The 16,249-nt window shown below is 38.1% G+C and overlaps 3 protein-coding genes across 9 annotated transcripts; 2 read left to right on the forward strand and 1 right to left on the reverse strand.

Annotated features, from left to right (window-relative positions):
* Positions 1-805: 805 nt before the first annotated feature.
* Positions 806-8,160, reverse strand: LOC116260495 (uncharacterized). 7 transcript variants are annotated; one of them, XM_031638881.2, is made up of 7 exons: positions 7,788-8,159; positions 7,558-7,606; positions 7,275-7,446; positions 6,172-6,242; positions 6,022-6,094; positions 4,156-4,276; positions 806-1,091 (listed from the first exon to the last, which is right to left on the reverse strand). In XM_031638881.2, the coding sequence occupies exons 1-6, from the start codon at positions 8,002-8,004 to the stop codon at positions 4,163-4,165; spliced, it is 696 nt and encodes a 231-aa protein (XP_031494741.1). In that variant the 5' UTR covers positions 8,005-8,159; the 3' UTR covers positions 806-1,091; positions 4,156-4,162. The 7 variants fall into 7 exon arrangements, with proteins under 7 accessions (XP_031494741.1, XP_049935589.1, XP_049935590.1 ...); XM_050079632.1 differs by lacking the exon at positions 806-1,091 and adding an exon at positions 3,032-3,288 and having other exon boundaries at positions 7,788-8,160; XM_050079633.1 differs by lacking the exon at positions 806-1,091 and adding an exon at positions 3,032-3,306 and having other exon boundaries at positions 7,788-8,160.
* Positions 8,161-12,583: 4,423 nt separating this feature from the next.
* LOC116260498 (abscisic stress-ripening protein 1-like) lies at positions 12,584-13,211 on the forward strand. The gene is made up of 2 exons (XM_031638886.2): positions 12,584-12,811; positions 12,911-13,211. The coding sequence occupies exons 1-2, from the start codon at positions 12,662-12,664 to the stop codon at positions 13,070-13,072; spliced, it is 312 nt and encodes a 103-aa protein (XP_031494746.1). The 5' UTR covers positions 12,584-12,661; the 3' UTR covers positions 13,073-13,211.
* Positions 13,212-14,812: 1,601 nt separating this feature from the next.
* On the forward strand, positions 14,813-15,517 carry LOC116260496 (abscisic stress-ripening protein 1-like). Its single transcript, XM_031638885.2, has 2 exons — positions 14,813-15,056; positions 15,189-15,517. The coding sequence occupies exons 1-2, from the start codon at positions 14,907-14,909 to the stop codon at positions 15,348-15,350; spliced, it is 312 nt and encodes a 103-aa protein (XP_031494745.1). The 5' UTR covers positions 14,813-14,906; the 3' UTR covers positions 15,351-15,517.
* The last annotated feature ends 732 nt before the right edge of the window (positions 15,518-16,249 follow it).

The raw sequence follows: 16,249 nt of genomic DNA on the forward strand, positions 1-16,249 counted from the left end.
GTTTAATTGGAGGAATGGGGAACACAGTTCCATCATCCAAAATGGCATCGTGTTTGCTTACTGTGGATGGGTTTTCCGAAGAACAAATTTCTGTGCGTGATGAACCCGGAACAAGATAATGAAATCTTAAAAAGAGAGAGAGAGAGAGAAGAAGGGAGCTTAGTTACTCTGAAAATTTCTAAAAGCACAGGGACACCGACGAATTTTTTTTATGAATGTCATCTTTTTGAAACTTAAAGTCATCGGGCGATCATGAAATTTCCTGTAAACTGATACAAGTACCCGCAACGCTTTTTTTTTTCTTCATTTCCACCTTCACTAGTGCATGGTGAACTGAAGGCTAAGAAGAATTACATAAATTAATTGACCAGGCTAATCTCAAAATCAGTTTTTTGTCTACATAAACCACATATGAGAAGAGGAGAATGGGAAGATGTCAACCTGACGCACGTGATAAGAAAGAAAGATGAAAACTGTGAGTTGAAAACCGTGAATCAAGTTTTTATTCCGCTGCTGTTGCCGAAGTGGCTCTCCGTGATGGTGTCAAGACATCGTTGGCGCTCACATTTAAACTAAGGAGAAAAATAAATAAACTTCTCAACCCAAAATGGGAGGAAACCACAGTTTAAATGACTGACGTGGTTTGTTCACACTAGATTTTCCAATTTGGATGATGAAGAAAAGGGCGATGATCTCAGCAAGGTTCCTGTTTTTCCTTGGACCTAATTGAGAGGAAATGCACGAATATCGATTCTTACAGTAGAAACAAATACTACACTTTGTGCCAATAGGGAACAATACCCGATTTAAGCATACATTATAAGGTAATTCATCGCGGCATCTTCCATCACATCAAGTCACAGACCTTTTTTGTTTCTGCCTAAAAGATGGTAGACTCCATTTCGCTTTCATTAAGACTCACCGGTGAAAAGAAAAAATTGCAATGGACGGAAATAGTCGCTATCCTTCAACGGAAATTATCTGTTCTTTCAAGTTGCTCCTTTGAAAATGATGTCATCAGTGACGGAAAGCAGTAAATACATAAAAAAGCAGAAAAAATGTGCACCATTGTTCTTCTACAGAGAGCAGCCCTGCGGTTAATGAACGTGAAACTCACATACATTAGTTCAGTAGCAAATGCAGAAAGTACAAGGAAATTTTTTTGGCAGTTATGAATCACTAAAAGAGTTCACAAATATAATTATATCTATAATGATTCCTATGATTAGTGGGAGACATTGATCAAATGACTCGTACAGTCGTTATAAGATGGAAGGGCATTGGAATTGAGCACGGAAACAGTAAAGAGTAGGAAAAGACAATTAAACAACATTACGCTCGTCAGTAACCGTAATTCCTCTCCATAAAAGGCACACGGGTGCAGGAAATAAAGAAAAGGAAATTAAACAAGATAGGACAGCAGAAGCAATTCGCTAAACTTCCTCTTGCATCATCTTGAGAACAAGAGCATGGAAAAGAAAAGCAAGATGTAAGACGGGATCCTATAGTTATTTACTGCAAATAATTGCATATATTAGATCATTTGTCGTTCTCTCTCTCTCTCTCTCTCGATAGACCTCACACACCCAACTTCCTAATTTAATGACTTGTAGAGTTTTGACTTGTGAGACCAATAGCTGCCGTCGGCTTCCTGGTGAACGGCATACAAAATAATGTTTTTTTTTTCCAAAAGGCAAAGCAACACGTTATCTCTTCTCCAAAATTGCATCTTCCATTTCAACTTTTTTCAAATTTAAGCTCATTTTTTAAATCTGTAGATACATCCATCATTTGGTGCACCATGGTCAAAATAACTTGAACTTATCTTAGGTAAGCTAGCAGAGAGGCGCTTTACTCTTACGGCACCTTGAGAGATAAAATCGTATTATTTGTATCTGAAAGTAATTTACAATTGACACAAATACAATTTTGATGCTGAAATCCTAGGAACTAATGTAGAGACTCAAATATCATTTTATAAGCTTAAAATATATGGAACGTTTTCAGAAGCTCATGAAATTCTGTCAAAACATCGAAGGAAAATTTTCCTTATGTGGATTCTTATGATTTTTTTGTATGGAACGTGTCAGACAGAACGCTAGATTGCTTTTACCAATTCTAATTGTTCCCGCAGACTAATTTAACAGTCAAGAACTTCAAGATGCATTACTCGTTAAATTGAAAAAAAAAAACGGCAAGAAAAACCAGAACAGAGAAAAATGAATTAGAAAAAAGGAAAAAGAAAGTGGGGATTGTCATGGAAGATGCTCTTCAAAAATGTTTTCAAGACAAAAGTAGACCTCATCTCCAACTCTTCCTGTCATCAGAGAACTGAAGCATCACTCTGCCGACATACCAGCCGCAAGAGATATAGAGGGTTCGATTTCGTGTCACATTGAACCAGAGATGGCTTCCATATTGCACCGCTATCACCACCAACATAATGAGATGCGCAAGAAGAATCAAGAGAAGAAGTTGCACATGTAACTTCTAGGTGAACTTGGCGCAGTTGCTGCCAGCACCTATGCGTTGGTAAGCTCTTCTTAAGTTTATACAGGAGAATGCTGCTGTCTCGGATTCATCTCATCTCTTCCTGCATCTTTTTCTTTGGCTGTCATTATGATAGAAATCCATGAATTCCATGAATTGGGTCAAGTAGCTCTCCTCGTATGGAATACATAGCGTTTCAGGTGCTGCTATGACCATAAGCACCTAGGACACGTAGCTGCATTCCATTCCAAGGGAAAGACTGCCCGGCACACTTGGCTCGAGTAGTTGAATGCACTGCCTCATTTAGGCGTTCCTCTGAATATCTTTGAGCGATTTTGCTTTATACATTTATAGATCTTTCAATACCGTAATATCAAGAAGGCTTCTAATAGTTAAAAAGTATTTAAAGCTTCTATTCGATACGGTTCTGAACTTACTATATCCATGCGAACGTATTACTGTACCAGGCCCTGGAGTTAATACAGACTAAAGGTATCATTGCGGTGTAACATTGAAGCAAGCGACAACAATCAATGCGAACTTCAACAAAAAAATTCTTTACCAATACAGCTAGTTAAAATTGGTCTGTTCTTGCAATATATTGATCCTCCAGGGCCCTTTAGCGTTGGAGTGTGTTCCCGAAATTAATCAGGAAAAAACTTGGATAAATGCCAGTCTAGAGTCTAGACGTTGTTCCACTTCACTGTTGCATTGATATTATTGTTGCTGTTGCTGCGTTGCTTGGTTGAATTTCTTTGCAGCATGAGAAGCACAAATCAAAGAAAGGTCCGAAGCGTGCTGGTGGGCACAAGAAGACTGAACATGAGAAGCACCACCATCATCACCACCACCACCACCACCACCATAAGCATCAATGATGTCACGTTTTCTTCCTATTACTTGATGTTTAATTGCTCCATATACTCTTTATTATTTGCTAAGTGCATCGTTGGTCATACAGTTGCATGACCAGATTTCTTTGTGATGCTAGTTCTCAGATTGGTGACAAATTTAGTTTCAAACAATTCAATCAAATACGGCTGCCCCTCCTTTTCTGCTCTGAAGAACGAACAAGATTAAAGCTAATTTTAGAGAGAAAAAAAAAGGCATCCTGTCTTCGAATCAGGATGAACTGTCTATTTTGAATTTTCAAACTCTTAAAAGCAATAAGAAAGCTAATTAATACATGTTAAAATGTTTTCTTTCAGCAAAAGGCCATAGATCCACTTGATTCAGCCCAATTTTGATAACAATGATGATTAGTCTGAGTTTTCATTAAGCACACAAAACAAAACACCCATATATGGGGTCAGGCTACGTATCAATGCAAATGCTGAACAAACATGTTAGCAATCAAGTTAAGATTAACTCAAATAATCCTAAAATATTTTAAGTCTTGTGAGTCCAAATCAATGATGGTGGCATGTGTTCATCTACTTGGACTCAGCAATTCTGCAAACATTAGTAAAAGCTGGCAGTCAAATGTAATAAACAAAATTTGGTAGTAAAAGCTGATTCGTTGGATTATTTCCCACAAATTATCCGAAAAGAATGAAGAATCTGTTGCAAACAGTAGAGAGAAAAATATGCGAACAGTTCCGATTTAACAATTAAAACTGCAAGGCAAGAATTATTACGATACCAATAAGTGCAGAGTAGACATACATGGTAATCAGGGGACGCCTCTCAGCTTTTTGTACTCTTCAAGGTTCAGGTAGGAATCCTTGCTTTTTAGCCAATCCTCTGGCTTGGGCATTAAAATTGCAACATAACCTTCTCTGGCAGCCTAAAGTCATTGAAAGGACAAGAAATAAATTTATGCCAACTTTTACTAGTGTTCTCATGAAATTAGAAATTTGAGAAACTTCAAGAGAAAATAGGCCCTCCTCTGCTAAACAAAATTTGTCAGGAAGAAAAAAGAGAAAATAGTACCATTTCTGTTTGTACAGAAATGTGTATAGAAAAACAAGAACCAGCAAGTAAGACACACGTGCTTCTAGGATTCAATCTAAAAGGGGAAAATCAATGAGACTCAAAATTTATCCATTGGTTGGTGAACGTAGTCATGCACACTAAAAAAAGGGGTGGACGTGAACCATCGCTGCTAAACCATTGCCATGTGATGTGATAATCATGCTGCTTTCTCCTGAACTAATTAAAATATCCCTATTTTTCTCCATATCACGGATACACACAACCCCATGCAAAGGTCTTACAGTTAGTGTTGGTTTCCTCCGAAAGTCTTTTTCCTTCAAGCCCCATTATCAGAGAAATAAGATATCTAAAGCAACTACACATACTTAGAGTTATACCAGCTTGTTGCAGAACAATGAATTTTGATCAGACATATTTTTAAGAGTGTTGTTCATAACATGATAAGAGTTCCATCTTAGTAGACGCTTCCAAATACATCCTCATCTTTTCAAGTTCTCCAGACCCATCCTCCACTTTTTGTTAACCAAGACAAAATCCATTATTCACAATACAGTCAAAGGGATCAACAGAAACTTCCCAACTGAAAAAAAAGTCTTGCCCTCAACTAAAGAATGATCTTTTAAACTAATCAATTTTAAAAAACATGATAAGCATTTTTTTAGAAGCTAAATATACTAATGTCTTCTCCAAATTGAAAAACCTAAGAACCAACACAGAAAAATGAACGTGCATAGTTACTTTATGAGAACTACAAAATAGACTGTTCCAAACAATTTGGGCTTATAAAATATTGTCCACGGATTAAGAAAAACATGGTTCCAATAATGTCAACTACAGGCTTTTGGACAAGACACACTCATGCAGTTATGCCATGAAGAATAATTTGCAAATATGAAAAATTCACATTACTCATTAAAGTTTAAATGAAGACATGAACTGCCTTTCTTTCTACTATCAACCAAGTTAGATTAAGGTTATTTTGAGTTTTTGACTGCTGTTGATGGAAGGATATGGGTGCCCAAATGTTAAAAAGGAGACCATGGATTTAAAAACGTCAAAAGAGAACGATGAACTTGGAAAATGGCTAATAAGATGACGATTATTATGGCAATAACTCTTTTTAAACCATTATGAGTCCACATACTCATGCATTTTGAAAAGCAGTGTCATAATTTTCATCAAACAATAGCAAAAGAATTACCAAATGCAAATCCATTACAGGAAATCAATGATATGGACCATACAGTCAATATGCATGTGATGGTCACAGTGACATGACTTCAAAAACCAAGCAGGTTGTTGCAAGGAATGGTCAGCCTGCTGACAGATTGAGCAGCAGGCAGACTCCAGATTTTGCAGTATCTTGTGAGAAGCACAAACATGCACTGCACTTCCAATTAGGAGAGACACACACATGATAAGCTATTGGATTGATCCTTAAAACTGCAAATGTAACGTATAGTAAAAAAAAAATATATCACTACTATGCACCATCCATGCTAACTACAGCATCTAAAGCAAGCAAATTGTGGAAGTTCAAGTTAATGCATCTAGCCAATGTTCAATCAGTCAATCTCAGTAGGTTGCAAATCATACTGCAGTGTTAAGTAAAGTGGGTTCCCTTAGTAGCTTATCATTCACTTCAAGGAGGGATCCTTTTACACAGCACCTGCAAAACATCCATAAGGCAAACTTATTGGGATGAAAAAATAAAATGCACCACAAAATCATCAGACAAGCTTGAACCTGACAATGAAGAGTTTGTCATTTGCAAAAACTTTGCATAAAGCAGAGTTGGCTTGAAGATGCTGCGCATTCTGCAGAAAAATGATTTGACCCTTTGTGAATTATGAGACACTATATAATATATAATAAATCAAATACCATGAATTGCAAGAAACGTTAGGAAATCCTACAAGTCACAAGGAGATGGCTGCAATTACCAAAAACAAAGCTCTTTTATATAGGCAAGCATTAGAGTACTAATAACACAGTAGGCACCCTAAATTTGAAAACTCACATCTCCATGGCTTCATGCATTACGACCACCAAAATGCATATTTTTGCTAGATGAAATGTCAAAGGGTAACTAACAAGTAGGTGTCACACATTTCTCTGAACAAGACCAGGAGAGTAGGTGGAGGCATATAAAGTTAAAAACCATCAAGCCAAGACAGGTGAAAGTTGACTGTGAACCTCAGAAGCTCATCAATGTGCCTGAAGACAGACTAGTAGATGCAAGACACTCCTTGCTGATCAGCTGCTGGTAGGACTGATGCAGTTACTGATTTCTTCTAAAGATCAAACGAAACCCAAGATCATAAAATGGTGTCAACCAATCACAGGGAGAAATTTTTTACGTCGTGATCAATTCAGGGTAGAGGCCAACACCTTTTTAGATGTGCCAAGTCTGAAGTATGACTACCAATTACAATCTCCTCTCCAGCTAAGGTTCTAGAAATCAAAAACAGAAATTTCTCTTCACCTAGGATCTAGTACCGATGGCAGAAAGAATGTGGTGAACAGATACCAAACAGCGATGAAACAGTTCAATGCTAAAACCATAACAAGCTCTTCCATGCTCATCCATTCTCAATATCAGTTTCCCTTGTGGAGGGCAAAACAAAGCATATAACTGGCACGCGCAACTAGTATCACAACTCAGCATTCAGACCCAACAAATTTGCCACCGGAGCACGAGTATGAATTATTCATAAAGCACAGTTATCATGCACCCATCACTCAGACTCCACTGCACAGTATGTGGCCCGTAAACATCAAACACCATTTACCAAATAAATAGAGCGATAACCATGTAATCAACTATGATCCTTAAAAAAATCACATACGAATGAAAACAAACCGAACAAGCGAAATCTTGCAGAGCTGGTAACCTTCTTCCGCTTGCCGATGACCTTCATCTCGCTCTTGTCAGTCTTTCCGGTATTGAAATCGACGGCCGTAATCCCTCCCTCCTCCGCTAAGGCTACATGAGTCGGTGCCAACCCGACCACACACAATCTACAAAAACAGCATCAAAAGCCAACGAAGAATCCATCGACTTCTCCGAGAAGTATTCGACCCGGAAAAGTTAAGTACAAGAAAAAAAATGGAAAGAAAAAGAAATTCTACCCGTTAGCATGGCGATAAATATACTGATCGTGGCCGGGCTTCAGAAAGTCTGGTAATCCGAATACCGGAAGCGTTAGAGTCCTTCGCACCCAAAGTCTAAGAAAATCACGAAGAATGAAAACCCTAACGCCCAAAGATGAGCAGGGTAAGATACTTGGGGCATTTCTCCTTCATCTTCTTCTCTATATCTATGTGAATGAAGGCAGGGAAAGGTGAGTTGGGCACGTTACCGACAACGAAGTAGTGAACGAAATTGGAGTCGACGGCAGATGGGGGGACGACCGGCAGTTTGTTTGGGTCGGGAAGTAGCAACCTTTCCAATTCCTCCTCTTCTTCTTCGTGCTCGCCCTTGATGATATCTTCTGCCCCGTCGCTTTTGAGGCGCTTCCTCGGATTGAGCTCGCCCTGGTCAATGGCCGTGGGGCTCGCCGGTGCCTCCATCGCCATCTCCGTCCTGGTTGAGGACCGTGTTTTTGAATCCCCGAGAGAGGGAAAGCAGCGTCCCGCAGCCGCGCCGGGGTTTATTTTCCCGCGAATTAGGGCTTAATAATCGGACATCACAGGGACACGATCCAGTTGTATGGTGCTATTGGCAGCAATGTTGTCAAGTGCCGAGGCAAAGCGGCGACGCAGAATGAATCATAGGTTCCGTAACAAATAAAAGATCTCGCATATAGTATTTACAAAAATAAAGTCGAAAATGAACTACTTTAAGTCCTTGCAAAATTATCGGTCATTTCAAATCAAATTGGTGACAAATCCATTCAATTCATCGGACATTTCATTGAATGGAGCTTGACTGGTTCAATTTCTGACTTCCAAAATATTGCTTTACATGGATTGATGGGAAACAAAAAAACAAAAAAATTATGAATAATACCAGAAAAACCATAACTCCATGGTAACAAGAACTGACGTTATGATGAAGTATTAATGTAGCTCAGCTTGAGCAGATGATAACCATTATAAGAGATGCATGAATACATAAAAGGTCATGGTAAAAAGCAATATCAAGTCAATGAAGAAAAGTAAATATTGCACTCGGATATGCTTGACAAAGCAACCTTAGCGAGTAGCATATATCAAACAAAACCAACATAAAAGGCCGCGTACTGTGTAGTATGAACATGAGTGCTTCAATGTTTGTTTGAAGGATCGTAGTCGATTACATGGTTATCGCTCTATTTATTTGGTAGATGGTGTTTGATGCATTGTCACAAAAAACGTAGTTTTTAAAAAAAAAAATGCGTATTTAACGCCAACAACAGTTCTGCCGTATAATACCTGTACTATTCCTGTTTTTTTTAAAAAAACGTCAAAAAACAAAAAACACGTATAATACCCGTTTAATACTCGTATTATACGTTATTTTCTCATTTTTTATCATTTTTTTATTAATTATTATTTTTTATAATTTTTAAGATGTATTAAATGTTTAATTTTTAAAAAAAATTTGCCGAACTTTTCCCGTTTTATTTTCGATATATAAAACTTTGCCGTATTATACCCGTTTTTTTTCTCGCCGTTTAATACCCGTCCCCGTTTTTTGTGACAATGCTTCAGACTCGGCACATCTGAAAATGGTGTTTGTTGGCCTCTACCCTGAATTGATCACGACACAAAAAGATTTCTCCCTGTGATTGGTTGACACCATTTTATGATATTGGATTTCGTTTGATCTTTAGAAGAAGTCAGCAACTGTCTCACTCCCACCAGCAGGGATTCTTTGCATCTACTGATCCGTCTTCAGGCGCACTGATGAACCTCTGATAAGCAAGGACTGTCTTGCATCTACCAGTCTGTCTTGAGGCGCATTGATGAGCTTCAGAGGTTGGCAGTCAACTTTCACTGTCCTGACTTGATGGTTTATATTCTTCCACCTACTCTCCTGGTCTTGTTCAGAGAAATATGCGACATCTAATCGTCGTTGAGAGTTGGAATAGATTCGCAGACCTACTCTTAAAATATTTCTGTGCTCTTTTCCTGTATCTTTGACATCTCATCTAGCAAATTATGCATTTTGGAAGCTGGTTTGCGCTGCGGTCTATAATGCATGGAACAACCATGGGGATCTGAGTTTGTCAAATTTAGGGCTTATTAGTATATGTGTGCATGATTTAGTGTATATAAACAATAAACAATAGCATCTGTGTCTCTTGATTTAGTGTGCGTGACTGCTTGGTTTCGGGGTCTCAAATCCACTGTTTGAACAAATATTGACACCTAGCGTTGACTGTAAACACCTAGAATTGACGAGCAGCGATCTCCAAAATGAGACGCAAACAAAGGAGGCAAGTCCCATCTAATTAATTAATAACATTCACGAATCATGATTCACCAACTTTAAAAGGCTGCCGCTTTCATAATCTTGGTTTAGTAAAGAACCCAAAAATTAAGTCTCGGCATGGCTCACAACTTTTAGTAAGAAAATCTTGAACCAAATCCAACTTTACCTACCACTCAAAAACTATTTTAGTAGCTAGCTAACCCATCTAAAGTAATAATATTGGTAGATTTGTATCAAAGTGGGCCAAGACATGACTGAGTTAGTGGCATGCATTATGGTCGACCAACATATCATGTCGATCATATATCAAATATTTCATAAAAATTTTTAATGTGTTAAGTCGATGTGCAGAAGAACTTTTCTGAAATTGGCAATTTGGTGTAACCTTTTTAGATCCATAAAAAGCTTAACTTTTGAATATCGGGGAAGAAAGGCGAACCTGGATAATGCAACAGGAGATGCATCGAATGAAGGGAAATATTTTTCCCTTCGACGTGAAAGGAACTTGGACGCTTGCAGAGATTGGAGGGCCAAGAATTGGGAGGGTCGACGCTGTGAAGGCTCATCCAGTGGGGAGTGGAGGATGTCGACACCTGATCCGTTTTCCTCGAGAATTTCATTTAAGAACCACATTCTAGTCACAATTTCATAAGCATGGCTCTCTCTCATTTTCATTTTTTTTTTGTTATAATTTTAGCGACAACCAAACCAAGCAGGATGAGGTTATACGTTGTGGCCTTCAACAAACGACAATATGTTAAAGTGCCCAGATTGTAAAATAAAATTTAATTTTTTTTAACCTTATAAAATTATCATGTAGGAATTTGTATCCGATGGTAACAGCATAGCATGAAAAGTATTTTAAACAAAACAAGGGCTTATATAAAAGGTTACATTGTTAAGCAGATTAAGCAGAAGCCCTCGATAACCAATTTTCATTCAGACAGTGATGCTCCATATAACTAGACATAGGCAGTCAAAAATTCAAATTGGGCTCGCTTATGTTTCATTGAGAGACGGGGACTTTCACACCCTTCTCTCTTATGCCATAGTTCGGGAATCACTCCCAAATCCTTCTTTCTGCCCAACCAAGTTTCAAGAAGGGTTAAAGTGAAGTCGTAACAAAATACAGCGCACTGGGCTGTAAATTCGAAACCACTAAGCATGTGCTTGAAATTTTTATAAAGAAGGAGGCCACAAGTTGAAATTTTCTCTTTCCGCTCGTGTTATTTCAACGGATATTTTCTTTGCCCGGAAGCAAAAGGAGAGACCAAAAAAAAAAAGGAAAAAGAAGTCGAAGAACTTTAATTGAATCGATAAAATATGCCGTCCACCTTTCCAACAACCAATCAGCATTCGAAAATTGTTAGTGTCAAAAGCTACCGACACTGAAATATCTAACTGTGGGTCCCACAAGGCGCGTCTTCTTACCCGCGTGAGGACGTCTTCGGCGGAATTTACCAAAAAGCACCTGGACCAAAAGGAAAAACCGGCCACTTTCAATTGAATTGAATGGCTGATGAACCGAACTTGATTCACCGAATTGCCACCAAGGCAAAACTTCATGGAGGTTTTTAATTTTTGAATTCAACTTTTAAATACTTATTGGAGGTCAATGATACAATTTATTAAGAAACTATTTGTTGTTAGTTTCAATAATATGAAATTTAACACTTATTCAATAATTTAACTTCAAAAACTTGGACCCGAAGAAAGCGTGATTTGAATAATGACCTCAAAACTTAGCACCATTGTAAGAAATTTTGGCTGCACGGTACTAATTCAATAACATCAATACTATTAGGGGTAGCTACATATGTATATAAACCATCAAACATAACAAACTTTATGAGGCCATGTGGCTCCTACTGCTTATCACCCTTTATATCCATACATTGTGGGGGGGCTGCCATGGTTGTCGTTGCCCAATACGTCAAAAGCGGATAACATTCTCTTTTGAGGATATGCTCCCGACCTTTAAATGTTTTTAAAAGTTTAAAGAATATATATATAAAAAAATAAAAAAGATTGATACCATGATCGAGATAGAAGTATAGACAACACCTTAGAAAAAAAAAAAAAAAAAGGTGAATAGAATTTGCGTAAGTTGTTCGATTTGGAGATTCAACTCAATCGGTTTTGAATAGGCAAAAGAAGATACCAACATAAACAGTGTACATAAAAACCACGTATCAGCTGATGATCCGATGCGAATTGAGCAAGTTACAAGCCAATTTAAATCGATTTTTACAAGAATCTCATAAGTATTTCCCTAGATATAAAATAAAATTTTTAGACCATGACCATGTTAAGGGAGGATGGGTTTTTATGGAAGAGGGTCACGACTGGTTTCTCCTTCAAAATTCAATGAAAAGATAGAGAGAGGTACATTATCTTGATTTAGTCATGTGGATCGTATGGGACGTCACATGCTTACCTAACACAATATTCGTCCATCAATCTCTCTATTTATGACTGGACCAATCACAGCATCGTTCAAGGACGATGGCCATTTTACAATCTACCACACTCAAAAGAGAATTAATCTCTACCCTTTATACACCTACGATATATATAATTTTTTTTAAAAAATGAAAAGATATCTAAAGTTAAAATTATGCAAAATATCCATCAACCAAAAGCGTGGAAACTAATTAGTTGAGGCTCGGAATTGATAATATTAAAGGGATTGGGTCCCACACAAGCACTCAACTTTACCTATATCTACACTTCCCCGTCTTCTCCAGCCATCATCAACAAGCATCAAACTCCCTTTCTCTTTTTCGAATCCCGGCTTGCAAATTCTGCAAAACCACCATGGAAGAAGAGGGAAAGCACCATCACTTCTTCCACCACAAGAGTGATGAGGAGAAGCACGAGAGGACACCAGAAGAGGAAGAAAAGCACCACAAGAAATTGGAGATTCTTGGGGGACTAGGAGCTGCTGCTGCTGGTGCCTATGCACTTGTAAGTTCTGCACTCGTTTAAATCCACTTCAAGTCTTCATGAAAAGGCAAACAGTGTTCCTTGTTGGCCTGTGTCTAATTTCTGTTTGAATTGTTGCAGCATGAGAAGCACCAGGCCAAGAAGGACCCGGAGAATGCTCACAAGCACAAGATCGGGGAGGGGGTTGCCGCCGCCGCCGCCTTGGGCAGTGCTGGTTTCGCCTTCCATGAGCACCATGAGAAGAAGGATGCCAAGAAGGAGGCTGAGAGGGAGGACTACTAAAAATTATGACCTCGGACCTGATAAATAAGAGCTATGATGCTGCCATGAGATGGAATTTGTTTTCGTCGTTGTGATCCTCTGTGTTGTTGACTAAGGCTTTTGTCTTCTTTTAAATGAAAAGGGATGGTGCTTCTTTTCATATACTTCGTTCCCAAATCAATGGAGCTAACTCTGCCAAACTTGCAGCATAAAGTTGTCAATGAAATATTAATCAACATGATCAGATGATATGATGTGATTAGTTATAAAATTGAGAACTGATTACGTGATTAAAAAATTAAGTAAATGATTCTGCAACAAACGCTTGTGGGGTGGGAGAACATCCATTCAATTAAGGGAGAACCTTCTGATATTTTACAGCCAATTTAAGGTTGGCAGTATATAATTTAATCTTTCTAACCAATAGTACCATCATTAGCAAATCGTTCATCCATAACAAGTAACAGATCAGATTAACAATAGCAATAACATTGTTTATCTGATATACTTGTATAAAGACCTACATCTTCCTAACCCCAACTTGAGTTGAAAAGAAGAACGTCGGATGTCCATTTACAAAGAAATAAGTTTTTTTCTTTGGCCAAATTTTTCCCTTCATCGAAACATAGTGTAAAAGAAAGCAGGAAATGAACAAGTTACGCCATGTTTTATCCTAGGCAATACAAATTATAACTTTTATACATTTAACTTGAAAGAAAGGCTTCCTTCTGAAGCTGTCACCGGTTGGTCCAAATAGACTTGGATATACACGCAAGGATGTATAGATTTTGAGTCGTTTGGTAAATTTATCTTCTTTGTAATTTAGTAACGCTTTGGAGATTTGTTGTTCAGTCTTTTGGACCATATGGGGGATTCACTTTCTTCCCTGACCCACAACATTATCTCATCAATAATATCTTTGTCCATGTCTTGGTCCTTTTTACAACATTATCCGAAGATGATGGAGACCTACCACCTAATATAAACAGCAAATTTAACCACGGTGTAATAAAATCTCACCGTGCATTTTGAATCATTGATGATATGTCCTAGAAATTGTGAGCATCGAATCAACCATCTGTGTGGAAACTGGTTGAATGATGTTAGGTGAAAGTGGAGATGTAGTTAAGATCCCATGGTAGATGCCTGGATCCACTGTTGCTAGCCGTTCATCTTCCCATACAGCAAAAAATCTCATGCACCAAAATCGTATCCTTCATCCTTAGCATCTTCACCGTCGCAATGATCTGTGACAGATGGTTTTGATCAAATCTAACTCCACTGATCTTAACTTTCAGGAAACTTTGCCAAATATCAACGACTGGGTCCTAAATTCTGATACAATGAACGCATGATAGTTTTGTTACCTTAAACCTGATCTTTATGAAAATATTTTGCTGCAAAAATATTTAAACAAAGTAAGAATCCAAGGATTTACATCTATCGGGTCAGTGATATTGAATCCATCTACAGGTTTATAACAAACAAGTCCATCTAAATAGACAGGATCTGATTTGATTAGAGGACTTGCCTTGGTAAAATTTTGATCCCACCACAAACATGGTTGAAAAGCATATAGAAGAAGCATATTCCTAGCTAGATGCCATAAAAAAAAGAAAAGCATAATTAAATTAGTAAAGAAATTGCAAAATATCATCAATTTAAAATGAAAAAGTAATTACTCTGTGGCTTCAAATTAAAAATATTGAAGGGAATTGGGTCCCACACAAACAGCCAAGTTTTTCCCTATATAAGCACTTCCCCTCTTCTCCTACCATCATCAACAAGCACCAAGTTCTCCCCTTCTCTTGCTCAAATCCCATTTGCCTGGTAACTTGTTTCTGCAAGAACCACCATGGAAGAAGAGGGAAAGCACCACCACTTCTTCCACCACAAGAGTGATGAGGAGAAGCATGAGAGGACACCAGAGGAGGAAGCCAAGCACCACAAGAAACTGGAAATTCTTGGTGGACTAGGAGCTGCTGCTGCTGGTGCCTATGCAATTGTAAGCTCTGTACTGATAATTCCCGACCATTTCCTCTTCAGAAGAAAATATCATGATCTAATTTTTTTCGTTATCTTCATTCCAGTTAAGGCTATTGCCATGTCTGAATTTCTGTTTGGACTTTGATTGCAGCATGAGAAGCACCAGGCGAAGAAGGATCCGGAAAATGCCCACAAGCACAGGATCGGCGAGGAGGTCGCCGCGACTGTTGCTGTGGGCAGCGCTGGCTTCGCCTTCCATGAGCACCACGAGAAGAAGGATGCCAAGAAGGAGGCTGAGAGGCAAGGCTTCTGAAAGATGCAACCCTGAAGGGTGACCAGAGAATAAGTGTTGTTGCTGCTACATATCTACTGTTTGCTGTTGCTCATGTGGGTGTGATCCTCTCTGTTGTTGCAGACTTTGTCGCTTTCTTTTAAATGAAAAAACAACAAAAAAAGAATAGATCTTCCGGCTTTGATCTACTTCACTCCCAAATTGATGGAGCGAAAATGCCAAATTTCTGGTACAAAATCGACAGTTAGCAGGAGATGATTTGGTATGGTTAGATAATAAACTGATGGGACTATAAAATTGAGGAAATCAGATTACTGAATTAGAATGGACGCATGGTTTTTCTCATAAGCGTTCGTGGGATCGCAAAGAAATAAGAGGCAACCTGAAACTGAATGTTGAACATCTTTGTATTTTGCAGCCAATTTGAAGTTGGTAACGCGTAACATAATCTTTCTAACAATTATTGCTGCCATTAGAATAGCGATGATCCGTATGGTCTGAATCACATGCATGATGAATAAGTAATCCAGTTAGGTTAACGCAAGCAAGTTTGTCCTATGGATCTGGTAAATAAAAGTTTTAATCGCATTCATGAACAAAATTACTTAGTTCAACCGGTATCTCTCTCTCGCTCTTTCTCTTCTCTCTCTCCCATTTCACATTTTGTCTTTGATTCTTGTTTCTGATTTTCTATCTTCGGTTCTGCTATGCGAAGTTGAAAATATGGTAAAAGTAAAAAAAAAAAATGAATAAAATAAGACACAGTAAAGTAAAGAAAATAAGATAAAGTTAATTCATTCTTGAATCTGAATGAGAAAATCTATTCGTAATGCCTTCCGTTTCCCAATTTATGATGATTTTCTTTCTCACTTTTTCTTCATTTTTTTGTCCCAGCTTTTGTTAATTTTCTGCTCCACAAT

This window comes from Nymphaea colorata, chromosome 9 (genome assembly GCF_008831285.2).
Source record: "Nymphaea colorata isolate Beijing-Zhang1983 chromosome 9, ASM883128v2, whole genome shotgun sequence".
Classification (NCBI taxonomy): Eukaryota; Viridiplantae; Streptophyta; class Magnoliopsida; order Nymphaeales; family Nymphaeaceae; genus Nymphaea; species Nymphaea colorata.

Bases quoted from the DNA above. Each gene is read 5' to 3' on its own strand.
- LOC116260496 (XM_031638885.2), top strand. From the start codon at position 14,907: ATGGAAGAAGAGGGAAAGCACCACCACTTCTTCCACCACAAGAGTGAT. The intron at 15,057-15,188 runs GTAAGCTCTGTA...CTTTGATTGCAG, and splicing joins CTGCTGGTGCCTATGCAATT to CATGAGAAGCACCAGGCGAA.
- LOC116260495 (XM_031638881.2), bottom strand. From the start codon at position 8,004: ATGGCGATGGAGGCACCGGCGAGCCCCACGGCCATTGACCAGGGCGAG. The intron at 6,243-7,274 runs GTATGTGATTTT...ATTTTTCTGCAG, and splicing joins TGTTCGGTTTGTTTTCATTC to AATGCGCAGCATCTTCAAGC. The intron at 6,095-6,171 runs GTTCAAGCTTGT...GATGTTTTGCAG, and splicing joins GACAAACTCTTCATTGTCAG to GTGCTGTGTAAAAGGATCCC.
- LOC116260498 (XM_031638886.2), top strand. From the start codon at position 12,662: ATGGAAGAAGAGGGAAAGCACCATCACTTCTTCCACCACAAGAGTGAT. The intron at 12,812-12,910 runs GTAAGTTCTGCA...GAATTGTTGCAG, and splicing joins CTGCTGGTGCCTATGCACTT to CATGAGAAGCACCAGGCCAA.